General features: G+C 41.8%; 1 protein-coding gene across 1 annotated transcript in view; it reads right to left on the minus strand.

Moving 5' to 3' along the window:
- The window catches only part of NCKAP5 (NCK associated protein 5), a 946,230-nt gene that overhangs the window by 170,657 nt on the left and 747,856 nt on the right, over positions 1-27,717 (minus strand). Inside the window, exons 9-10 of the mRNA XM_084893312.1 lie at positions 23,270-23,308; positions 15,439-15,558 (exon numbers count right to left, since the gene is read on the minus strand). Coding sequence (XP_084749438.1) covers positions 15,439-15,558; positions 23,270-23,308 — 159 coding nt within the window. The remainder of the gene's footprint in view (positions 1-15,438; positions 15,559-23,269; positions 23,309-27,717) is intronic.

The raw sequence follows: 27,717 nt of genomic DNA on the forward strand, positions 1-27,717 counted from the left end.
ACCACCCATAACTAAGACCCCACTGTGAAAATCCCAGGACGCGGGTTGAGATCTCAGAGACAGGGCAGGACGACACTAGGAGGGTAACAAGAACAGCAACACTGACCTGTCACCCCTTCCTCAGGGTGGCTCAGTGCCACAGTGAGTGGGCCCGCAGGGCCTATGGTTTCTCTAGTGGGGAAAGTAGCCCAAGGCAGACACCCAGCTTCTCCAGCACTGCAGGTCGCTTCCTGGGAGGTCACGTGTGTCCTGAGCCATGGGGCCTGTAGGGAGACTCTCTGGGGCTTGATATTGGCCATCACACTGGGAGAGAGAAGGGGCAGCAACTGGCATCTAGATCTGGGTTTTGGCACGAGTTGGTTTTGGTACAAGTCTGCCTCCTTGAATGGGCCCGGAAACAAATCTGAATCTCTACCTACTGTTGGAATAATGCCTAGCTGCGCCTGACTAGGAAACCTAGTCCGAGTATCCAGAAAGCTGGGTAGCTTATAGCTGCTCTGGATCAGAGAACCTGGCCTATAGCCCTGTCAGTGGGGAAGCATGAGATTTGGTTGGAAAGTTTGTAAGGGGGCCATTCTGAGAAAGGGGAAGTGTGCGGAAGGCTGCCCACCCTGTTTATCGGAATTCCAACTTAGGGGAGTGCAGAAGGCAGTGCCCCTAATTATTCCTGACCTTTCTAAACAAGTCTGTGCACGTGCAGACCTCTGGGTGTTTATTGGAATCCTTATACTTAATCTTTAGGTATCCTTGCTTAAAGGGCCCTGCAAACACGTGTGCCCTCCCAAGATGCCTTATCCTACTGATTGTATCTTTAAGATAAACTTTATCTCAAACTGCAATAAAAGTCTAACGAGGCAGGCAACTAGGCCATCTAATTCTTTTAGCCAGTCCCTGAGCCCTCTTTTTCACAGCAAACATTGTGTCCGAGTAATCCATTCATCCATTGTTCAGGGTCTGCTGGTCAGCCCCAAAACTCTGTCCATCTACAGAGCCCAGTTGGTGGCCACATGGGCCAGGAAACTCAGTGCACAGTTCTGCCTGATTCAGGTCCCCAACCAGAAAACTTTTCTGGCCTTGAGGCCTGCTCTGTTGCACCAGCTGGGCAGGGAAATTGGATCCTGGCTCTGTCTATTGGTGAGTGTAGTTCTATCTCTCCTGACCAGAGCACCCAAGAAGCTGTGTGGCTGACTCTATAACTGCAAGCAAAGAATCTAGCTAGTGGCTCTGCCCATCTACAGAGTTGAGTCAGGGTCTTGGCTTCTTGTCTGAACATAGAGCTCAGTGGACAGCTGATTCTGGTCCCCAGGCAGGAAGCTGTCTTGGCTGTGGAGGCTGCTCTATCGCCCTGTCAAAGAAGGAAGCAAATGTGCAGTCTCATCCAATGGCTGAATATGGCATCTGACTAGGAAGACTGACCAGTCAATCTGGGCATGTGTGAAGCTCTTCCCACTGCTCTGCTTGGGCAAGGAACCAAGCCAGCATCCTATCTAACTGTTCCCATTTGGTAGCACCTCCCCCCCTCCACCCACCCCAAACACAGATCTCAGGCAATGGAGTGGCCCAGACAGAGACCACAATAGTAAGTCCCACTTGCCCAACAATGTTTCCAGGCGAGTGGCCCAGAGCCTCCAGCTGAGCTACTCAAGGAGGATGGCCTCTGTGGAGTGAATATGTAATGTCTGGAGGAAGAAGCTGCTTACTCAAATGTGCAGACAGCAACACAAAGTATCAAGGATCATGAAGAATCAGGTGAACATGATTATCAAAACTGTAAAAAAAAAACCTAAAAAATTTCATTAACTGACCCTAAAGAAATAGACAACTGTCCAACCAAGAAGTCTGGATAATAAACACTCTTAAAGAACTTTAGATAAATACAAGGATATATAAACAGGCAACTAAGTAAAATTAGAATAAAATGAGAAGTTCAACAAAAACAAGAAAATAAACATTCAATGGAAATCCTAGACCTGAAGAATACAGTGACTAAACTGAAGAATTCAACAGAGAACTTCATATTAGACTTGACCAAGCAGAAGAATGAGTCAGTGAATTAGAAGACAGGTCATTTGAGGTTATCCAGTCTTTGGGGCAAAAAGAAAAAAAGAATAAGAAAGAGTAAAGAAAACCTATGGGACTTGTGATACACAATAAAAAAAAAATAATATACATTATGGTGAAGAATTATCTTTGCTGAAACAAATGTATAAAGACTGGAAGACTTTTTAAAGTTTTGTTTAAATGCATAACCAGGAATACCAGAAATGAGGAGAGATTGACATTCCTGAACAGACAAAAACTAAGGGAGTTCATTACCACTAGACCTACTTTATAAGAAATGCTATAGGGCATTTTTCTATATGGAATAAAAAATGCTTATTAATATCTTAAAAACATACAAGTGTACATATAAAACTCATTGGTAATAGTAAATACAGAGTCAAAGTTAGATTCCCTAATATTATAATGGTGGTTCACTTACAATTCTAGTTTAACTTTGAAGTATTAAAAACTATAATTATAAGAATTTATTATTGAATACACAGTATAAAATATATACTTTTATAAAATTTTATAAAAATCATAATATCAATAACCTAAAATGTGAGGAAGGAGACAAAAAATGTAAAGTTTATTTTTGCTACTTAAGTAAAGTTGTCATCTTAAAATAGGATTATGGGAACTCTCATCAGAGAACTCTGCATGTTCAAGGCTAGTTTGCCAGACACATGTGCAAAGACAATGACACAGCAGTTTTACTTTATGCACTGTGCAGGCGTACCTTCCTATAACCCAAATATTGATGTCACTATTTGGCAAGAAGCCTCTTTTGTCAGAATTGGTATAAAGATGTGCTACTGACCAGTCAATGTGAGACTGCTTTGTGGTGCTACTTTGGAGAACTGTTTTGTCTGATGGCTCCTTGTTAGCAATGGCTAGTTGGTCTGCAATAATAAATCTTTTATATGCCTATGACTTCTCATGTCATAATCCACTGTGGGATTCTGAGGGGATACAACCCCTAGTAGAGAAGTAGCTGTGCTCCAACAAGGATGTTATAAATATGAGATATTAAAGCCTCATAGTAACCACAAAGGAAAAGCCCGTAGTAGTTACTCATAAGATTATGATAAAGAAGTAAACATACTGCTATAAAATGTCATCAAATTACAGAGGAAAACTGTAAGATAAGAGGAAAAGAACAAAGGATCTACAACACAACCAGAAAACAATGAGCACAATGGCATAAGTCCTCACTTACCAATAATTACGTTAAATATAAATGGATTAAATTTTTCAAACCAAAGACACAGAATGGCCAGATGTATTTTAAATAACCTAATGCTACACTGCTTAAAAGACACTCACATTCACTTTAAAGACTCACAGACTGAGACTAAAGGGATAAAAAAAGACATTTTAAGCAAATGGGTAGCTACACTTATAGCAGACAAAATAGACTTTAAGCTAAAAATGACCAAGAAACAAAGAAGGTCATTACATAATGATAAAGGGTCAATCTATCAAGAATATATGACAAATGTAAATATTTATCACCCAACATTGGGGCACTTAAAATCAAATAGTAATAGAAGAAACAGGAGAAATAAATAGCAATATAATAATAGTTGGAGACATTTATACCCCACTCACAATAATGATCAGAAAAAGAATTTATATGGCAAGTGGATTTGAACAACACTATAAACCAGACAGACCTAACAGACACATACAGAATATTTCATCCAACAATACACATTTTCCTCAGATACACATAGAATATTTTTTTAGGATAGACTATCTGATAGAGCATATGTTAGGCCACAAAATAAGTTTTCTTTTTTTTTTTTTTTTTTTTCAAATTTAAGAACCCTAAAACCATACCATGTACTTTTTTTTTTTTTTTTTTTTTTTACCTGACTACAATAATATGAAAGTAGAAATCAATAACAGGAGGCAAACTGGAAAATTCACAGATACATGAAAATTAAATAACTCATTCCTGAACTACCAATGGATGAATTAAAAAAAATCAAATAGAAATAAAAATGTATCTTGAAACAAATGAAAATTTAAAAAACAACATATCCAAACTTATGAGACATAGCAAAGCAGTTCTAAAAGGGAAGTTTATACAGATAAGTACTTATATCACAAAAAAAGAAAGATCTTAAATAAACTAATGTGATACCACAAGGATTATAATAAAAATAATGAATGTAGATTAAAGTAGGCCAAAGCATAAAAATCAGAGCAGAAACAAACAAAATGCTTATCAAGAAAACAATAGAAAGTTTAACAGAAAGTTTAAAAAACAGTAAGTTTGCTTATCTTTGCAAAGTTTGCTTCTTTGCAAAGATAAGCAAAACTGACAAACCTTTAGCTAGACTAACCAAGAAAAAAATTGAGAGGACCCGAAAAAATAAAGTGATAAATAAAAGAGGAGACATTACAACTAATACCACAGAAATAGAAAGGCTCATAAGAGACTACTATGAACAATTATATACTAACAAATTGGATAAACTAGAAGAAATGGAAAAATTCCTAGAAACATGGAACCTCTAAACTGAATTATGAAGATATAGAGAATTTGAACAGACCAATAACAAGTAAAGATATTAAATTAGTAATCCTAAGCCTTCCAACAAAGAAAAGCCCAGGACTGGGTGGTTTCAATGGTGATTTTTACTAAAACATTTAAAGAAAAGTTAACGCCCATCTTCTCAAACTCTTCTAAAAATTGGAATAGGAAGAAATATTCCCAAATTTATTTTATTGGGCCAGCATTACCCTGACACAAAGGTAGGTATGGGCAAAAAAACAACAACAAAAAAGCAAAACAAACAAAAAAAACTAAAACAAACAAACAACAACAACAAAAAACACTACAGTCCAATATCCTTAATAAATATAAATGCAAAAAAATTAAACTAATTACTAGCATGCTGACTTCAACAGCACCATAAAAAGGCTCATAGATTATGATCAATTGGAATTCATCCCTAATATGAAAGGATGGTTTAACATTCATAAACCAGTAAATGTGGAACATTACAATAACAGAATCCTATATAATATAACCCTAATATGCAAATTGACAGAACTGTGGAATGACTGGAGGAACAACTGGTTGCTATGATGTGCACTGACCATCAGGAGGTGCTCAACGCAGGAGACATTAATACCCCACTCTGAATAATGATCAGCCAAGAGAATCTATATGGAAAGTGGATTTGAACAACTCCTGGATTGAGCATCTGCGCCCCCTGCCCAGAGGGAGGCAACCAGAGGCAACAATCAGGAGGTGGGTGGCGATTGGGGTGGTGGGGCCAGCCAGCGGGTAATGCCATGCCACCAGCGAAGGCAGGTGCCAGTGGAGGGCCCCCACTCACCCCATCAGTCGCCCCACAGATCTGCCCTGATTGCAGGCCAGGCCTAGGGACCCTATCATATATTTAAAAATTAAAACCTGGCAAGGCTACTCTAACACTGAAAAAATAGGATGATGCAGTGATGACATGCATGGACTCTGGCTTGCACATTTTGTAGTCAGCCCTGATTCTGATACTTACTAGTATAACTGCCTGACAAAGCCAATTACTTAACTTCTCTCTGCTTCAGTTTTTCCACCCATAAGATGGGAAAAAATGGTACTACTGCCTCAGAAGGATCATGTTATTTATGTACTACTCTTTATAACCAGGGCAAAACATGTAGCTGCCCATACAACAGCAAGATGCTTTTCACCTGTATGAAAAGTATGGTCACTGGTGCATGCAGCATTCAGGATTGTGAGAGGGATGTCCAACTGCTGGTTTAGGCCTGGCCCTTTAAACTGGCAGTCAGACATTCCCCAAGGGTGTAGGCCGGGCTGAGGGACCCCCTCTCCCCCAACCATGAATAAATTTTGTGCACCAGGCCTCTAGTAAAAGATAAAAATCATATAGTCACCTCAAAAGATGTAGAAAAAGCACTTGACAGAATGTACATATTTATTATAAAACTCTTAAAAATTTTGTATAGAAGAACTATACCTCAACATAATTAGGGCCATATATGATAAGCCCACAGGTAACATCATACTCAATGGTGAAAAGATAAAAGCTTTTCTTCTAAGAACAGGAACAAGACTACTTCTATTCAATATAGTACTGAAACTCCTAGCTAGAGCAATCAGGCAAGAAAAAAAAATAGAATACTATTTTGAAAGAAACCAATAAATGGCATAATTTTATAAATATATATATATATATATATATATATATATATATATATATATATATTTCCTAAACACTTCGCCATAGACTGTTTGATCTAATCATAAATTCCATACAGATGCAGGATACAAAACCAACATAAAAAATAACTAGCATTTCCATATACTAACAAATAATTTGGGGAAAAAATAAACAACCCCATTTACAATAGAATAATAAAATAGTAAAGTAATTTGAATAATTATAACTAAGGAGGTAAAAATTGTTATGATGAAAACTGTTATAAGACACTGATGAAAGAAACTGAAGCTGACCCAGAAAAATGAAAAGATATATTATGTTTATGAAGTGAAAGTTAATGTTAAAATGTTCATGCCACCCAAATCAATCTACAGATTCAATGCAATCTTTATCAATAGCATATTTTACTGAATTAGAAAACAATCCTAAAATTTATTTACAACCACAAAATACCTTGAATAGTCAAAGCAATCCTGAAAAAGAAGAAATCTGGAAACATCATACTTCTTTATTTCAAACTATATTACAAGGCTATAGTAATAAAAACGGTATGGTATTGGCATAAAAACAAACACACTGACCATTGGAATAGAATCAAGAATGCAGAAATAAACACAAACACATATGGGCAACTAACATTGGGCTAGAATACTGAATGGAGAAAAGACAATCTCTTCAATAAATGATGTTTGGAAAATTATATATTCACATGTAAAAGAATGAAACTAAACCACTATTTCACAGCACTCACAAGAATTAACTCAACATGGCTTGAAGACTTAAAAAATAAAACCTGAAAACATGTAACTCCTAGAATAAATAGAGAAAAAAAACTCCTTGTCATGGGTATTGGCAATAATTTCTTGGATACGGTACATAAGGCACAAGCAAGATATTAAAAAATAAACCAAAGAGAATACATAAGACTTAAATCTTCTGTACAGCTAAAGGAACCATCAACAAAATAAAAGGTAACCTTACTGCCCAACTGGCATGGTTCAGTGGCGGAGCATTGACCTATCAACCAGGAGGTTGCAGTTTCATTCCAAGTCAGGGCACAGGTCTGGGTTGTGGGCTCCATCCCCAATGTGGGCATGTGGGAGGTAGCTGATCAATGATTCTCTCTCACCATTGATGTTTCAATCTTTCTCCCTCTCTTTTCCTCTCTGAAATTAATTAGAAAAAATATTTTTTAAAAAGACAATCTCCTGAATGAAAGACCATATATCTGATAAGGTATGAATATCCAAAGCATATAAGAAATTCATACAATTCAATATCAAAAAATAATCCCATTAAAAAATAGGCAGACAACCTGAATAGACATTTCTTCAAAGAGGACATACAGATGACCAACAGACATATGAAAAGATGCTTAATATTACTAATCATCAGGGAAATTGAAATCAAAACCACAATGAAACATTACCTCACACCTGTTAAAATGGCTATCATAAAAATTACAATAGATATAAGTGTTAGAGATGATGTGGAGAAAAGAAACCCTCCTGCACAGTAGGTGTGAATGTAATTGGTACAACCACTGTGGAACACACAAATGGAGGTCCCTCAAAAACTTACAATAGAATTACCACAATCCAGCAATTCCACTTGGAAATAAAATAAAATGACTACCTCAAAGAAGAGATATCTTCTGTACCTCCATATTTATTGCAGCATTATTTACAAGTAGAGGCCCGATTCATGAAATTCATTCAAGGGGCTTGGCTGTTCTGCTATTCAGTCTAATTAGCATATTAGATCTTTATCATATAGGATAGCCAGGACATGGAAACAATCTAAGTATCCATAAATGTGTGAATTGACAAAATAAATTGTAATATACCATATATATATAATTGACAAAATAAATTGTAATATACCATTATATATATATATAATGCTAAGTAGAATAAGTCAGAGAGAGAAATGTGATTATTGTATGATCTCACTTATATGTAGAATCTATGCAAAACAAACTCCTATAAGCAGATAATAGATTGGTGGTAGCCAGAGGTATGTGATGGTGGGGTCAGGGAAACTGACAAAGTTGATTGAAGGTACCAACCTCCATTTATAACATAAATTAGTTCTGGAGATATAATGTACAACATGCTGACTATAGTTAACTATATCAGGCTGTATATTTGAAATCTAAAGAGTAGATTATAAAAGCTCTCATCATAAGAAAAAAATGTAACTATATGAGGTGCTGGATATTAACTAAACTTATTGTGGTGATCAATGTATGTACATATGTCAAATCATTATGTAGTACACCTTAAACATACACAATGTTTATGTCAATTATACCTCCAAACTGAAAGGAAAAAGCATGAAGGTAATGAGATTATTGCACACAAAGTCAAACAAAAAGAAAAGGAAAAATCCCCAACACAGAAAATGAAATTAAGTTAAAAAATGCAAGTATGCAAGTACTAAGCCATCAACAAGTAGACACTGAATATGCGTTAGGAACAGTGGTCACATCTGTGAAAGGTCAAAACTCCATTCACAGTCCTGCCCTCAAGACAATTACTATGCAGGTGAAATGAAAAGATAACATGAGACCCCTAGTGCTCGGCTTGCCCTCCATGATCTCCACCAGGAGAGATGAAGGTTCCATGATTCCATACTGGACCAGGAGCTGCTTACTTGTGTGACTCCATCCCCACACAATTCAAAATGGCTTGAAGACTTAAACATAGAACCTGAAAACATGCATAAATTAATTCCATAAATTCCACAGGAGCTTTGAAGGGGAAAGTTAAGGGGGAACCTCACTGACCTCGGAGGTCCCTGAGAGGTGGCGGCAGGACTGGTGCTTGGGGACAGGTGGAGAGGGGTCTGTGTCATGTGGCCAAATAAGATAGATTTGTACTCTGAAAATAAGGACTGGGTGTAGGGAAAAATAATCAGAAGCACCAGTAGACTTTTCAAATCCTCTCATCTCATCTAAAATAATATAAAACAAAACACTAACAGACAAAAAGCCAGCACGCTAAGAAGTGACAGCAAGTTTTTACACTTTGGTTCTAAGCTGTCAGATTTTCAACTGTTTGTATGAATAATCTACATTATAACATTGTTATCTTTTTATCTTGGCCTAAGGATGTGGGTACTAGGACTCTTTGATATATCAGATAAAAAGAAAAAGGAAAAAAGTGAGTAAGGCAGAAAACACAAAAATGATGTCCTATCAAGGTAATGATAACACAGGTATCCAAAGCCAGACTAAAGCAGAAAACACAGGAGGGGATGTTCTTGGGTGCCACAAATCAAGAGCCTTTCAGACAACGGCAGGCTCCTTATTACAACTGCGGCTGCAGAAGGCCTCTGATCCGACTCGAGCAAAGGAGGGCCAGTTAATCAAAATGTCAGTGAGGAATCAGGAAAATGTCCCCTTGTCCATCCGTGTTTCATGCTGAAGGCATGCCAAAAGGAGGCAAAGGGAAGAACTTGAGCCTGACCATGGATTTTAATCCCCTCTCTGTCAATTACCAGATGGTGACTTAGCTTCCCTGTGCCCCTGTCCCCATTATAAAATGGTTAAGCGATAGTTTCTACCTCATAGAATCTTATCGGAGATTAAATGGGTGAACACTGTAAGATTATATGTGATAAGTACAATGCATTTGTTAAATAGCATTTGGTAAGGCCAACTATGCTTCTTTGCCTAGGGAACCTAATATTAGGGTCCTCCAATAATTGTGTGGGTTTCTGTTTGTTTGTTTGTTTTGTTTTTTTTATCAAACACATGCTTAAAGCACTGTGTCGGATTTCTAGTTTTTGTTTTTAACAGTGGGACAAGAATTTAAAGGCACTTGGGAGGCAATCTGCATGCAGAATACCTCTATATGTAACACAGTATTTCTTGTTTCCCATACTGTTTTACCATTAGACACCCACAAGTATATTTCATTTGATCACGAACATTTATTTTTCCTTGATACTTTTGAAGCACTCAACTTAGTTCTTTTCACATTATATTTCACTGATTTATATAGTAGTTAAAAGTACATAATTGCTATGACATGTACTACTGGCATAAACATACTGAGTTGGAAATACAATTCATTCAGTGAACATTCAACTCAACTTGTAAGAGAAGTACACTTACATCTGAAAAACCCACACAGTTATATGATTTACTAGTGGCCCCATGAAGAAATTTGTGCACAGGGGGGCATGTGTCCCTCAGCCTGGCTTGTAACATCTCCAATCTGGGATATTCCTCTCATAATCTGGGTCTGCTGGCTCCTAAAGGCTCACCTGTCTGCCTGCCTAATTGCCCCTAACCACTCTGCATGCTGGCCTGCTTGCATCCAACTGCCCTGCCCCCTTCTGCCTCCCATGCAGGCCTGCTCACCGCCAATCCCCTGCCCCTGCCAGCCTGCTCACCCCCAACTGCCTCCCTGCCGGCCTGCTCACCCCCAATTACCCTTTCCCCGCCACTGGCCTGATCACTCCCAACAGTGCCCCCTTACTGGCCTGGTCACCCACAACTGCCCTCCCCTGCCCTCCCCTCTTCGCCCCTCACCACCTCTACCTCAGACTGGCCACCATGGCTTTGTCCAGAACAATGTCCTAAAGGTCTCCAGTCTAATTAACATAGTCTTATTAGTATAGATAAGAGGAAGTGGTGAGTATTGGTTCATCTGGCCAGTAAGTTCAAATAAATGTAGTGAGAGACTCTAGTTCCTTTTAGATTTCCTTTGTGATTTTGGGTTCTCTATTCTTTAGAATTTAGCTTAAATTTTTGATTTCCATATAAAGGGCCCTCTTAATCAGATTTGTTACTACACACAGTCCCAGAGATATCATTCTGAAAATTGAAATCAACAGAGAAGCTTATTGCCATTCTAAGGATTTTAATTTTCAGGTTAGGCTCTTTTTGTTTTCCCTCATGGACCTGGTTGGTTCCCTTTGAAAGTTTCCCAGAATCTGTCAGCTAATCTTTAGAACTATCCCTTTTTATTCTTCCTACAAGGGTTGCCTAATAATATCCATGCAATTGCTTTTTCCATATTTTTTAGGGACAAAAATATGCTGCTTCTTATAAATTATTTTCTTCTCCACCATTTACAATGTATCTACTAAACTCACAATGGTTGTTCACCATCTTCTATGTTTCTCTGTAGGTGGCTACGTCGGATTATGGAGGACCATTAGGTTGTACATAGCAGGTGACCACTAAATGCAGTTGTCTAACATTTGCAGAAAATGACTTAGAAGCCTTTTTGGTCTGTGGACAGAAGTGACATGATCTATAATATTTGGGACCAGGCACAGTGGTGAATTTGCCGCATCCACCAGCCACACCCTCAGGCAGACTGGACTGGTCTGCATGCAGCACAATTCTGAAGCATTCACATTAAGCAGGAAAATACAGAAGGAGAGATGGAGGCATCACATTCTCTTTGGGGTATACAAAATAGCTCTCCAACTTGTAGAATAAATTTGTGTCATTCATAATTCCATTCAAAAGATAATGACAGCTGAAACCGGTTTGGCTCAGTGGATAGAGCGTCAGCCTGGGGACTGAAGGGCCCGGGTTCGATTCTGATCAAGGGCATGTACCTTGGTTGCGGGCACATCCCCAGAGGGGGCTGTGCAGGAGGCAGCTGGTCGGTGTTTCTCTCTCATTGACGTTTCTAACTCTCTATCCCTCTCCCTTCCTCTCTGTAAAAAAATCAATAATTATATATATAATTATGTTCAGCTTTACTGAACATCTTTCTTTAATATATATATATTAAAAAAAAAAAGGTAATGACAGAGCTTTCATAGGCACAAAGCAAGCTCTGGCTGCTTTTCCCTTAGCCAGTGCTCCATATGTATTTGTGCCACCAGAAAATAAAGAATCATGAGTCAAACTGAGCAGACCATCCAAAAAGCCAGCAATGTTGTCTATGACTGTGAGCTGTATGGTATGAGAGGGCAGGCACCACACTCTATCATTCTTCCTCACAGAACTATTAACCTCCATCCTTTACATGAGAATGGCTCCTGGAAGTGAGGATTTCTTGGGGAGGAATATGGAGTGTGTGGGCTGAGAACACCCAATGAATAAACACTTAGTTCTACTGTGAGCATGCACACCTTCTGTTGCCATTTGGATATGAATTTAAGAAATTTGTGTTGGCCAGTGAAAAAGCTTAAATACCTAGAGCACTCATCTTGACTGTTGAAACAAAACATCATGACTCAGAAACAGAGAGTACAAAAATCATTGTTCCAGAAAAGCTTCAAGTTAAAGCAGGAAAAGCAGAAAAATTCATGAACATACAACAGCTGTTAAAAATAATTATAATATAGGATCTTGATTATGAGAGAGAAAAAGAAATACAAGTTTTTACAGAAGCAAGATTCTCTATGACCAACATTTATTATAGTCCGACTAGGAAACCAAAGAGATAATGATTTTTTCCACACAATTTTGAGTCATAAATTATGAATTATGCTCTAACAGATAAAGAAGAGAGGAAATTGATTTAAGAGATGAGATCTATTTTACAATTCAGAGAGTGTTTTATTTTAACTTGGGGGGTGGAAATTACATTCGATGCTCAGCTTTACTGAACATCTTTCTTTCTCTGAAATGAACTGCAGTTTCTTTATCATTTCCTTGAGGAGTCCAGGAAAGATGTTTATGCCAAAGTTAAGAGGATAAATTAGCAACACTGGCTCAATCATCTGAAAAAAAGTGCTGTCCTGTAGCATTTTCTAAGATGATGGAAATGTCTTATAAATACACTGCCAAATATGGTAGCCACTGATCAAATGTGGCTTTTCAACAATTGAAATATGGCTAGTTTGACATAGGAATTTCATTTTAGTTAAATTTCAATATCAATAGTGTCTATAGTGCTGGACAGGGTAGTTTAGAGGATACCCCTGTCTTTATTATTCCTCTCAGCCAATTAGAACAGGCGGCTGGGGGTTATTCTTTGTAAATTAATGTACACTGCCCAATACTCTTTGCTAGCCAAGACTCAGAATGCTCTGAACAAGGCTTATGGAACTTGTTTGAACAAATTAGCCCTATTAAAAAATAGGTTTAAAAAATAGCAAACAGCAAAGATCAGCCCTCCAGGCCTCTTTGATAATTCATGTGTCTTCCTGAAGTCAAATATATTCTTAAGAAATTTGTCAAAATCAGCTGATAGTTTTGATACCTTTGTAATTAGCTAGTTATTAATAATTAGAGGGCCCAGTACATGAACATTCATGCACTGTGGGGGAAGGGGCCCCTCAGCCCAGGCTGCACCCTCTTGCAGACCAGGAGCCCTTGGGAGATGTCTAGGGAGCAGACCTAAGCCACAGCCTGGCCTCCCTCTGTGGAAGGCGATCTGCAGGCCAATTGGGGGATGCACAGGCCAGTGAGCAGCTGGCCCCACCCCCCTGATTTCCCCTCCACTGCTGCTGGTCACCACTGGTCCCTGATTGCAGTGCCCTTCCTCTGCCCGTTGGCACCCGTCTTTGCTGGCCTGGCACCGCCCACTTGCTGGCCTTGCCCCCAGCCAACCAGTCATTCGACTGTTCAGTCGATTTGCATATTAGGCTTTCATTATATAGCATAGGAAAGGACAAAAGATCAGTGATGCATTAGTGTGGGTGAAACAATGAAGTGAGGGCTTGAAAAAGCCACTGGAAATTGCCCAGCCTCTGGACTGGAGGATTTCTAAATCCCTTGGGGCATTTTGGTGCTGGGACTGGAAAAGGCTCGACATTATAAGCATGGCCATGTGGGAAGCTTCACTAGGAAGCTGCAATTTCACACTCCCCAGGCCAGCACAGGTCCATTTCCTACAAATCCCTGGGGGAAGGGTCCAACAAAGGGAAAATGAATGCATCCACAGTGATGAAGGGATGGGGCCTGTGGAAATTTGAGATTACATAATCCACCAAAGGAGCTTGTTGGAGACCAGGTGTAAGCTGACAGAGTCCTTGCACCTGAAGGGACTGATAAGATTCAGCCCCCTGCCCACAAAGTGTGCCCTGACTTGTTTTGATGGCACTTTCCTATTGTCAGCAGAATGAGAGTGACCTTTCATAGCTTATCAGAAGTCTATATATATTTACTGGAGAATTTGGCTTCCTGCTTTATCTTCAAGATTGGGAGGAATGGAAAGTACATTCCTCTTCACTGACCTCCCATTTAGTGTTTGTGTATAAAAGGCATTATGCAGTTAATAAAGTTGCTGCAGTCTGTCGATGGCTTGCAGTCCTCCTGATCCCACTTTCCTGTCTTCCTTTTTTTCTCAATTCCCACCTCCCTACCTCCATCTGGTTCACCTGTCAGGCTGGCCCTGGCAGGAGCTCACTCTCTTGGCTCTTGGTTCTTGTTGCTCTCTTGTATTTGCCTGTGTTCCTGGGAGTCACACAGCCCATGGACTGATGACTGCAGCTGGAAACACAATCTAAGCTAGCCTGATGCTGGCTTGGATTGTTCCCCAACATGGAATGGGAACTCTGGGCAACAGCTTTAATCCTGCCTCTGCTAAAGGCACAGCTGGGCTTTCTCTTTGGCAGGTGAAGGGAAATGGAACCTGGGAAACTCGGGGGTTTAATCCCTAGAAATGAGGCCCTTTACAATATCTCACCCTTGCCCATGAGTCTCATAAATTCTTTTTTCCTGTGACACTGCAAGAAGCCCACTCCCACCAGCCACAGGTGGGAACAGGAAGAGCTCTCCTTGGATAATAATAACAGTTTGACTCCGTATGACTCTACATGCTATCAAAATAAGTAACGGAACAGTTTGCTGAGAGCATTTAAATAAAGAGAACCTGTAAAATGCTGAAGTGGAATATAGGGAGTATTGTATTATGAAGAGGAATGAGAGAGAGAGAAAAAAAAAATAAACCCCAGGCATTACTTAAGACTGTTCCTTGCTTATTATGAAGTACAAGAATACTAATACCAGTCCCCCAAGTAGTCAATTATTCCCTGTCTCCATTCCATGATTTTGTTAAATTTCCTAGAGGACTCCTTCTGATTGTTCCTTTCACCATTTATTATTTGTTGATGCATTCCTTTAAATGTAGCTTTAAAAAGTCAGAAATTTGAAAGACATTTCATTTTAATGACATAATATGGTTTTCCCATGGAGACAGCATTAACTTTTGAACATAAGTTACCTCTTGTCAATAGCATTTCGGTAGCAAAGATTGTTTTCCACAAAAACACGTACCTGGAGGAGCAGGTCGGAGGCTGGCCTGAGCCGCTGCTGGAACAGTATGCTTAACGTGCGGTTCTGTTGTTCCAGATCGAACACTCTTGTTTTCAACTTCACGCATTCCTCCCTAAGATCCTACAACAAACACATGGAAAGGGGGAAAAGTCTATAAATGAAACATACTTTAGCATATTGGAACCACATTTTATCTGGTATTTCAGACACATTAGTAAAAAATAATCTTTTTGTTCTTCAAAGCACCCAGAAATAAATCACACAGTGTTTTCTTCCACAGCCCATTGTCTGATAGAATTATTGTGTGCAGGGAAGACCATTTTTTTTTTTAAATAAAAGCACCTTGAAATCAGAAATGCATTAATCTAGCATGCTATTTTTGAAGATGGTAAACCTCAGCGATATAAAGTCAATTTAAGTTTCCACCTGTATAGTTTGCCTTTTCATTGTCTCCATAAAAGCAATCATAAAGCACCAACCACAAGGACAATAATGTTTTTGCAGTGAATAGGGATTTGATGAACGAAAGAAACTATCACTTTTGATGGAGCCTTTCCCCGCCGTTTGTGGAAGAGCTGAAATTCTCAGCGCTGCGACTAATAGAGTCAGTGATGCATTTAGTGTGTGGGTGAAGCAAGGATGAAGCGAGGGCTTGAAAAGGCCACAGGAAACTTGCCCAGTCTCCGAACTAGAGGATTTCTAAATCTGGGTGTTTTGGTGCTGGGGCTGGGGAAGGAGAGAAACTGCACGTTGTCATCCTGGGAGCAGTCCCCGCTGTGAGGAGGGGAGCCGGCACAGGAGCCTCGGGATTCTCTGAGGCCCACCAGGGATCTGCCTTCCCAGATGGACTTACCATACAAACACTAACAGTACTTAGGTGCCTGCACTCTTTGATGGGGCTCAAGTGAGACTAGAATAACTCCCCAATCCAGGGTTCTTCAAACGCTGGCTCCTTTCTACATTTTTGACCTTTCACTTTCACTATTTCATGATTTTTTTTTAAAAAAGATTTCTGTTCTTACCATGCACAGAATATGGGTCTGTCTGTGGTTCTCCAAAGCCTTCCCTCTGCCACAACCACATTCCCCTCTCATCCTCCTCTTTCTCGGGCCAAGTCTGGCTCTGAGTGCCATCCAGTTCATTTCTAGCTGGCTCCCCTCTGACACTCTTACCCGGGCCCTCAAAGACAGCTTTCTTTGGAGCTCCTGTGAGCCCTCTCTGCCTCTGACATGAGATTGAGCATATGCTACTTTGAACTGATTTTATCTTTCATGCTCTAGACTTGTCAATTAGATGGCACATTCCTCAAAAGGCAAGTGTCAGAAGAGAGTCAAACACCAGCGCAAGGGTATTGTTTTTACACTCTTATCTCTTCCCTAGCACAGCATCACATGTAATCGGAGCTTAATGAACTTCTGTGATTATTTTATTCCAGGGAATGATGAGGACAAATCCTATTCTCTAGAGATGGTGTGATCAATAGAGTTAAATTTTCTCAACTCTTTTAGCTTGTCCATCTCTGTATTCTGACGCGGGGCAGCTCCAGGCTTCACCTAAGGCTCCGTAAGCAGCAGAGAGCTCTGGTCAATGGCTCTGGCTCCCGGGTTCTAAGCAGGAGTCACAGGTGTGAGTGAGCCTGTCCCACATCCTTGTGCCAACCTAAGTGTGAAGGTGGAGAGATCCACCTTCTGGTCTTTGCCTGAGGAGCCATCACCACCTCCATGCTGTTCATCGTTACAGGGGCCAAAGGAGCAGGCGCAGGTGTGGCTCACTGCGCAGCTTCCACTCTCCTCGCCTTTTCAGTAAATGGGTGGAGCTTATGCACAGGATGCTGGCAACTGATGGCTGCCTACAGAGGCAGAGCTGAGCACAGAAAGGTCATGTTCGGATGAGGCACCTGGGTGCCAGGTCTAGGAAGGTAGCCATCCAAGGCAGGGGCAGGGCTATATGTGTTTGCACATGCGCCTGGACACACCTGCAACTTGGCAGAGGCCATTTTGGGGGCCGAGCCACGGTTCGAATTAAAAGGCGAAATTTATTTTCTTTATTTAAAATTCAGCCTCTCTGTCTCATTAGTGCTAATGCTTGTTCTTAGCATGTATATAACACGTCCTGCTCCCAAACACTAATTGTTTTTACTACTGCTAATTAAGTAATTAATAAAACTTGACTGGGAGGTAAATAAATATTTATGGCACCAGTTAGGTAGGAAACACACTCCTTCTCACTCGCAGGAGAAAGCTGTGGGGACAGCAGCTTACAAAATGCGCATTTGCAAGAAGAAAGCAGACCTGCAAGGAATACCATCAGCAATTTCCAGCAGCAAAGCTGAGAATAACTAGGAAGAGCCTTCGGATGGGTAAAAAAAATAAAATAAAAGTGAGAAGGAGGAAATAAAGAAATCAATACACTCTACAGAGAGGTTCTGTACGAGTGCCCATCACTGCGGTGAGGGTGGTGGAAGTCCATTAGCAGGAACACAATTTATCGACCTGGAGAACTGCCGTCCCTGGGCTCATCCAGAGCAGCGCAGGGCAGAGGGGACGTGGGGGCTTCTGGGATGTGAACCTGGTCTTTCAGCCACCCGTGAGCTGCGCTGAAAACTCCCAGACATAAAGGTATTGTCTGTGCCATTCTTTTAAATCGTTTTGTTCTTGTTCTCCTCAGTTAAGCCAGAGACAGTAACTTAGTCCAGACAGCTGTCATCGCAGGAAACTAATCCAAACCCTGCACATGTGCTCACGTGCACACTTACAGACAGAGGCAGACCAAGCGATGGAAAGAGAGAAAGAAAAACAACAATCTCCCTGACCTCGGCAGTGCAGGCCAGGCAGGGCGGCAGCTGGCTGGCTGCTTCCTGTGCCCACAATGGGAACCGCCTTGAAGGAGCACGTGGCCCGTTTCGGGGGGGGTGGGGGGGGGGAGGGAGGGAGATGGGGAAACAACTACCCTTCTAAGGGAACATTATCATTAAGTGACTCCTCTGGAAGACACTGTTGTCTTGGGGCATGGTCACAGCAGGCCTGAGACCACCTGTCCTCTCCTGCAGCCCTGCTTTTCCCATGACGTGTGTCTCAGGCCTCAAGAGGACCCTACTGAAGCTAGAGGGTTGTGTCTTCTGAAATCAAAAAGGAGACACAATATGCCAGTGGGAAATAATGCCAAAGATTTGGCTTGATTTAGTCTCATGTAAGAAAGTATAATGGTCTTGGGTTCAAGAGAACAGCCAGGCCTGCTTTCCTTGCAACCTATATGTCACCAGCCACCGAGAGTGAGGAATGACAGCTGAGTGTGAGGGCAAAATAAACTGAGCAACGGGACACGCTGATCCCAAAGGCCTCTGTGCACCTTAACGATCCCAAGTCATGACTGCCCTGGACCATGAGCACGTGGACCCCTCCGCCTGCACTGGGATGGAGATGCGGACTCACTGCTGCACATGCCTGCGGAGAACAGCTGCTCCAGCATTCACAGCAAAACCATTACCTGGCTCCCTGCTGCGGTAAGTGTAAGAACATGCTGATTGCTTCGGAGCAGGATATTCACCGACATTATCACTAGACGATTGATGAAAACTATGTAAATCTTATTTTCCACATAAAAATGAAATTACACTGGTAAGCTCTCCCAGATGAATCCTTCTAGTTGGGAGGTAAGGGGCCGGGGCTCAGGGCCCATGTGACCTTGAGGAAATAACTTTTGCTGGTGGGGCCCCGCTTCTCCCCTGGAACCTGAGGTACTGCACAAAACCAGGCTTTGGAGAGAAGGAACATCCCGCTGCTTCCTGGGACAGGATGGCTTCTGAAGTGCCACCAAATCCTTCCCCGAGCGGACACCACACCCCCAGCCTCTCATCTGGGGAGTGGTTGTCACGGACACTTCCATTCCCCTTTTGAGGATTCTGGACTTCTGGAAAAAGAAAAGCCATTTCAGGAAAGGGCTGGCCACTTTCAGACTAACCAGGGATCAAGGCCCTCCCCATGGACAGCTGCCATTGACAGGCAAGGCAGGTCAGCAGGGGTGTGAGCCGGCCAGGCCAGCTCTCATCAGAAGGAAGCGGTGCAGTTCCGGGCAGACTGCAGAGTGTGAGCCTTCATCCCGCAGACACTTGGGTGTCACGTTTGAAGTCTGGGTGACAGCGAACCAGTTCATGTCATCAGAGTGAACCGAGCCCATTACCAAAGCTCGTTGGCGATCTCGGGGCTGAATGCTCCCGAAGGTCCCTGGCAATTGTGAGATTCTCCAGCCCAAATTAGGATGGATGCTGAGAAAGCGTGACTCCCAATGCACAGCAGCCCGGACGCCCCACGTGGCCGGTCCTGGATGTTCTTGCTGGTGAGGCCTGACCCTGCTTCTAGGAGTTTTAAGAAACCTGTTGGCTACCTTGCTCTTTTGTTTTATTCCCTGTGATCATAACTAATGGTTGGGTTTCCATGCTTCTGGGGCTTTTTATAGCATTTCCTCTGCCTGCTGAGCTGCAGTGGGAAACAAGTGACAGACTGGGATCATGGAGGCTGAATAGTGTACGGGGTCAGCACAGTCAACTGTGGTTAAAGCACAGGCTATGCCACTTCGGCCATTAGAACTGTGGGCAAACTGCTCTCTCAGTTCCATCTCACAGGCTGCAGGGAGATGGTTCAGTGCACTTAAAGTACTGGACATGGGTGGGACCCCTTTTTAGTGCACAGTAAACACAGTGGTTCATATGGAAAATAATATCATAAATAACACATCATAATGCAAGAACAAACTCTGTGCTTCACGTACTCACAACTATAAGCCTGCTGTTGCCAAACCCTAAATAAACAGACCCTCTTCGAGGAACCAGAGGGCACACACACTATTGCTAGACCAGCGGATCAGAAACACGTAGGGGTTTGAAGTTCTCTCAGTTTTAGGTTACCAAGTTGTGTTCTGCTTCTACCTGCTTGGCTGTAGGGCTAGAGTCAGGATAAGGGAGCATCATTCTAGGATGGTGAAGAGAAAAATGCCCTAGAACTAGCCGGCTGCCCTACAACATGCAGATTGGTCTGAGGTGTCGATATGCTGAAAAATAGCTGCAGGGAAAATTGCTTTTCTTTTAGGTTTGGTGTCAGTGGTAAAACACACACACACACACACACACACACAAATTGAAGAACCAGGAGAGTTACATTTTCAGTGAGTATAACTGACTTAATGAAGATAAAATGTAATGCAGACAAAATAGGGGTTCAGCCCGATTATTGATTTCACTGCACTTGTAGAATTAAACCTATGCTTTGGAGTCACACATAAAAGTGAGCTGAGTTTATTACTGTCACTTGAGCATCATGGAGCTAAAGGAGGTACAATCTGCTCTCTTAGGGAATCCACAGAGTTTTGAGATAAATTCAATTAGTTGCCTAGGATAATATTTTACATTTAATAGAAACTGATCAGTCTAAGGAAATGATTTTTCCTATTACTACTGTGACCAGAAATGCACTCTGGGATCCTCCCCCAGGCCGGACAGGGTATGCTATGGAAACTGCTCTTTTGGGTGCCCAGAGAGGAGCTGACACCAGGGCAGACTTACAAGTGACATATTCTAAACCTGAAGAGTTATGACTATAATTTCATCTCCAGGGTTATTTTTGTGACTTGGATAAATCTTTCAAGATTTATGTTTTGACTGGGCCTCTTTAAGAGGTACATCCTGTTGAGAATTAGTTTTCTCATCTGCATGTTGAAGGCATTTTACTTCCTATATTGTGCTCCTAAAGCAGTGCTAGTCATTTTGCGGCGGTTTTACAATCCCTATAAAAACCAGGAGGCACACGCTTCTGCAGAACATGATTCTTTTGGGATCGCAGGAGCCCTAGCTCTTCTGCTGATGCTGTCTCCGAGGCACGCTCTCTCCGGTAACATGCCCTTCTGTGTCTGACTGCTAACTGCACCAGGGAGATTGAATTTGTGCAGCTATTTCTTGTGGCTAACACAAGAGTCCCACTTCCCTTAATATTGTACCAGACACTTTCCTTGTCTCCTTCCCGGGGCACCATTAAACAGCCAGGCGTGAGAATTATCTCAGAGGCACACACAGTGCTTCCTCTGTCCCCGGGAGTGTAATTAAATGAGCACAGAGCTTCTCCCAGGAGGGTGGCCACTGAGAAATTAAAGCCTTTGAAAAAAAAAAGGCATTCACATGGGTTGTGACAGAAAGCGTAACCTGCCCTTCAACATCTGTTTCTCCCCTTCTTCCACAATAATATGCCAACACAGTTTCAGGGGGCATATTTCCAGGATAAATACTGCATCTCCAGCTTCCTTACATATGGCTCTGAGGCAAAGGTCTGTTCAAGGAGGTGTAAGTAGGGAGATATGAAAGCTTTTGAAAGTATTTCTTAAAGTATTTTGCACCCTTTACCATTTTCATTCCCTCTCTCCCTCCCCCCCCCCCCCCCCCAGCTTTGCTTCCTTCCTAATGGCTGGAATGTGGATGTGATAACTGGAGCCAGAGCAGCTATTTTGGCCCATGAAGTGACCTTGGGAATGGAGGCCATATCTCACTGAATAAGAAGACAGAAGGCAGGATAATAGGGACCCTGTGGACTTTATGGAGCAGTGTCATCATACAGCCCTGTCCTGCCTACCTGTGGATTTGGAAGCAAGAAAGAAATAACATGGTAGCTTATTTAAGCCACTATTATTTGGGATCTCTGTAATTCAAAATTAAACCTATTTCTAACTTTACATAAGTATACCGACATCTCCCTACACTATGTGATGTTAATGTACAACCTGAAGCCATTGAAACTATTTGTAGCAGGAAACATGATATTTTGACAGAAGTAGATGGGGGAGAAAGTCTAACAAAACTATTATCATGCTTCTGCAATGTAAATATAAAATGCTATTTATTTAAGTATGCCTGTGAGAAATGGTCAACCCCTAATACAATTACTTTCAACTGAAAAACAAAATGCAATAAAGTATTTTGCCCTCATTGGCCCCATCCTCCTGAATAGGATTTAATCTAAGATTTCCTTTTCTAGAGGAAGTCTCCACCTCCCAGAGAAGTGATAGAATAAATGAAATGGTGAAGGACCTAGAATTTAGTCTCTGCGAAGCACTGTAGAAAGAGATGGGAAAGGGTCAGTAAAATTCACCAGCTAATTTTGGGCAATTACCTGTATTTACCGACTCTGACCCAGTAACATTATGTCGTATTGTCTGAGGGCAGAATAGAGGGTTGGAAAGACACAGGCACAGACATTACCATTTGTTTTCCCCCTAGCTTGATAAAGGGGTCACTGACAAATAGAATAATGCGTCATTTATTTCATATTTCCACCACTACAGGAACGGTTCTCCATGCTCCCTTTCATAGAGGGACCACAGCCACAGCGGTTCTGAGAGTGGGTGTTGCTACTCCTATTTTACAGAAGAGAAACTGAGGCCCAGAGAAACCAAATAGGTTCTATAACCTCAAAGATCTCCTGCAAATGCCTGGCTTCTGTCAATGCTGTCTGTCAGAGGCTGTTTGTTTTATAGGAATTGGAGGGATCCACCGGCCTGTTCACTGTTTGCCTTCACTAAGTGAAAATGATAGGCCTGCTACTCATCTGGGAACCTGGGGAATCCTTCCTCGTCAAAAGGCTTCCAATTACTTTACCGAGAGCTTGAATGTTATGATTCTGTTCCTCATTGGTGTCACTCCATACACCCTCTAATACACACACAATTTTAACCTGAGCGAATAAATAGAAAAGCATTGCTTCTATCAATCACAATTTCCCAGTTTGACAATACGAGTTCCCACCTATTCACATAGGTACTGTGAAAATAAGAAAGCCAGAAAGTGACCTACCTTTTGAGTGAGCAGAGCCTGAACAACTTGGTTGGCTACCTTTAAAAAATAAAGAAAAGAGTTGTCAGTATAATCACGAGGCTACACTCATGGACTCTAATTTAGCAGTAAGTTTCCCACAGCTTACCGTTGCTAATTAGCTCCTCATTTGCCTCTGTCCTCTACTTCCAGGAGATTGATTCTTTTCATAATAAGCCTATCCTTCTAGGTAATAGTTTGTTTTTTTCCAAAGGTGACCTTGTTGCTAATTAAGACAGTTATTTTGGAAAGAGCATTCATACCTTGATTTTCACCTTTCCATATTTGGAAAAAATAATATATTTCCACACGTAAAGTACTGCAAGAAGGCTGAAAGAAATGATACAGTGCAAAACACGATCCTAATTATCTGTACACAGTTTCTACACTTTGCTGATGTACAATGTCCTTTGCTTCTCCTTTCTATTCCTTTGCTGTGGGGCTATTTCACTATAGAAGTACTTGCAGTAGAGACAGACTGAATGGTGGGGAAGAGGGACAACCCATTGTTTCTTGTACACTCCACTTCCCTCCTCCATGTCACACTTATGCCACCCTTTTGCCATTGCTACCTGTAATAGTCTAGTAGTTGTTTACTCCAATATCCATTTCCCCTTCCTCCTAACAAAAATGCCCTAATTTGTTGACTGGGCTTATCAAACTACATTTCCCAGCCCCCTTTGCAACTGTCACTCTGTGACATGCTTCTGGCCAGGGAGTTATAAGAAGACTATTTTTCGGGGCTTATACCAGTAGAAAGTCTCTAAGAAGAAGAAGGCTCACCCTTCTTCCTCTTTTTTTCTGTCTGGGATAGGAAAGTGATGGCTGGAGCTTCAGCAGCCACCTTGACAATGGAAGTCACATATCAAATACAGTTGGGCAGGAAAATAAAATAAACCTGGTCTTGATGATGCATTGAGCTGCACTATCTCCATTTTTATTTGAGAGGGAAATATAATAGCCTCTGTTATTTTGAGCTACTCCCAATGTAAAACCAAATCCTCCTATATAATAAAAGCCCAATATGCTAAGTATCTGGTGGACAGGTTGGCCATTCAATCAATCAAAACACAATATGCTAATGATATGCTAAAGCCACTCAGCCCCACACTATGACATGCACTGACCACCAGGGGGCAGTCGGTCAAGGAGTTGACCAGTTGCTATGACGGGCACTGACCACCAGGGTGTAGACACTCTGACTGTTTGGTTAGCATGCTGCTGGGGTCTGGCCAATTGGGACTGAGTGAGACAGGCCAGACATGCCCTGGAACTCTCCAATGGTCCCTCCCTGGCCCTGATCATGCACTGGCCTGCAACCTCATTGCAATCTGGGAACCCTCGGGGGATGTTGGAGAGATGATTTCAGCCCGATCCCGTAGGCCAGGCTGAAGGACCCCACTGTGCACAAATTTGTGCACCAGCCTCTCATATTATCAGAACTCTAATTTTCTCAAGGTTCAGGCAGCTTGGGACAGTGAGTGAAACTGGGTGGGCCACTCTCAGTCCAAGAAGGTGAGTCTCCATAAATCTAAGCCAATTTGGCAATCCCATTCCCTTATAGTAACTGGCTTAAAAGTGGCCATAATTCTGGTAAAGGGCCACATGTAAAACCAATAACATCCCTGGTATTTCAAGGATCTGGCCTTTTCTCCAGATAACCACTCGAAATTTCTACATCTATTTGTACTGAAATTTCTTTTTTCTCCTGCATATTTCAAAAGCATTTTACACACACAAAAAAAAATCACTTACTAAACTTCACTTAACCTTGAAGCTTTGTACTTAATATAGCTTCTATTGATAAAATGAATGTGGACAGGTAAATTATGTGATATTTTTCAGCCACTACATGAACATTTAGTATGATAACTGAACCTGTCAGCATTAAAGATCAAGTCAGAACACTTAGCTATCCTAGGTATCAGGTACTTCTCTTCATTCCTTTCGTCATCTCTCATTTGTTCAATATAAATCTGCAAAACAGGATGACTGGGATGTGTGCCTTGGTTTCAGAGGGTGCATAGCTGGGAGGAAGTCGGCAAGAACACAATTACGTCGCAGTATGATAAGCATATAATCATCTTGGTATTTCTCACACTCAACCAAAGGCGAAGGCCTACACTTCCATCGTTTTCTCTTGGTAACAGATCTATTTTTGGCCATGCTGGACTGTGTGTGCTTGTATTCCTGTCTAGGAGAGTGGGACAGATTGTGGGAAGAATGTTTTCAGGGAGCTTAATTGTTTCTTAACTCAATATTGATAGAACAGCACATTCTTAACAACAGCTTGCCACCAGTAAGTCTCATAGAATATTGAAATATAGGCTGTCATCAGCTTGTGGCTAGGAGGCATTCACACCACAGCAGTGCATGACTAGATTACGGATAAATGACTCCTTGAATTGGGTGCATGAGAGGGATTTTTTCCCTACCAGAATCCTTTCCAAATTTATGTTTTTGACATTAAGTAAAAAGGACAAGCTTTTTATTGAAACTACAGTTTTGAAGAAAACACATTCTTAGGTATTTCTTTTAGACCAAGTTAAAGAAGCATACCCAAGAACTAGAATAGACCAGAGTAAACCATATTTTCCTTAACGGATACCTTTTCTTTTTCTTTTATCATTTCATTTATACGTGATCACAATGGTGATAAATGCTAGTTAGCTCACATAAACTGACCAACAGCATAATCTTGAAAATCTTTCAATTTTTAAAGATCCATTCCAATTTGTAAGTAACTGAGAAGTTAAAGTCAAACGCTATATCATCATCTTTATTCTTGGCAAATAAAACACACTGAAGAATTGAACTAGTCACGCTGCTTGAAGCGGGAACAATGTACCAAAGTTAATTCATACCATCAATAATTTAATTCTTTTGGATCTCAAACTTTGGATGTGATTTACATTCTCATAAAACTGCCCGATACCAATATTTTCTTTTCTTCTGTCAATTGGTCCCTCATTTAAACCAGTCTGTGGAACAGTAGCCGTATACAGCAGCTCTCCACACGATTTACCAGGAGACAGAAATAAATGTTCACATTGCACCAGCCCACAGCGGTAAACCCATTGTCTTTGAAATCAAGAGTGTTGCCCTACAGGCTCAACAGACTCTCTCTGGCACAGTTCCTCCTGGCCTGTACGTTGGACAATTGTTCTACCTGAAAATTGAACAGACATACACGAGTGCATTCTTTCTTTACCTACTGACATGGGGTTTTATTACCCAGAAGGACTTCCAGGCTCTTTGTGGAAGAGTGGGCAGGCGGTACAGTGCTTTCCTGGCTGTTGTCTATGAAGACAGCGCCTGGGTTTGGGTACCGCTTGTAACTGCATAGCTTCCCTGATGCATCAGCAGAAGCCTGGTCTGGAGCCTGAGCCCTCTGATAGGTCACAAGATGATCCCTGGGATGACCTGTCCCCATTATGGCATTACACTTTCAGAGCTTGGGTTGCAAACAATCACACACCCTCAGGCTCAGCTAATGAGAACAAACAACGTTCAGTGTCACCTGACAGTTTTCTTCTGCAAAGAGAGGAAGAGCAGCGGCTGGGCTGGCCCAGGGGGGTCTGAGAGGCACTGAGCAAAGCTGACAGTTTCCAGGCCCCTGGCCTGTTTTACAACCTCCCTCAGGCTGTCTGTGGATGGCATCTTGCCTTGCTCTGGGAGCTGAGCAAGGCTGTGGGCGAGACAGGGATGCCAAGGAGAGGCCCCCGGTCCGCCTCTCCCATCCTTAGTGAGATCTCAGACAGGCCAGCTCCCCTGACACTGGCTGGTACACACAGGTCAGGTCGCTGCTCCTCCACCCTACTGCTCCCAGGGGCCAGGATTCCCCCCAGCATTCACCTGCAGGCGGTGGGCAGAGGGAGGAGGGGGCAGGGCTGTGGAGTTATTATTTCATTGCAAAGCTGTTCCTGAGGCTGAATGAGAAGGAACCATTCTTAGCACTTCAGGAAGATGGCCCAGGGCTGGGTTCTGGGAAGGGGTTTGGGTGGGGGAGGTTGTGTGTGTGTGTGTGTGTGGGGGAAAGCTTTGGCAGTACTCTCCTCTCCTTGCACCTGCCGGTATATCATACCGAGCCAGGACCAGGTCAGTGAGCTGATTCAGTAATGGGGTGAAAAAGCACAAGCTCTGGAAAACGTGCTTTGGAGAAGGTGCCTATGCTTTTGAGCTTGACCTACTGTCCTGAGGAGCTACGGGCCATCACAGGAATGCTTCGCATTCAAGTACTGCCCTTGCTGATGCTGAAGATCTACTGACAGGAGATGTACAGGGAGGGAAGGACGGCCCCTACCTACACTGTGAGAAATATAAGGAGTGATGGACGTAGCCAGGGAAACCCCTCCGACAGTTCCTGATATAAAGTAGTCGCCCCATAAATGTGAAGTCTGCACGAAGTCACTCAAACTTTAGAGAATAAA

Source organism: Pipistrellus hanaki (genome assembly GCF_964339955.1).
Source record: "Pipistrellus hanaki genome assembly, chromosome: 8".
NCBI classification, from domain to species: Eukaryota; Metazoa; Chordata; class Mammalia; order Chiroptera; family Vespertilionidae; genus Pipistrellus; species Pipistrellus hanaki.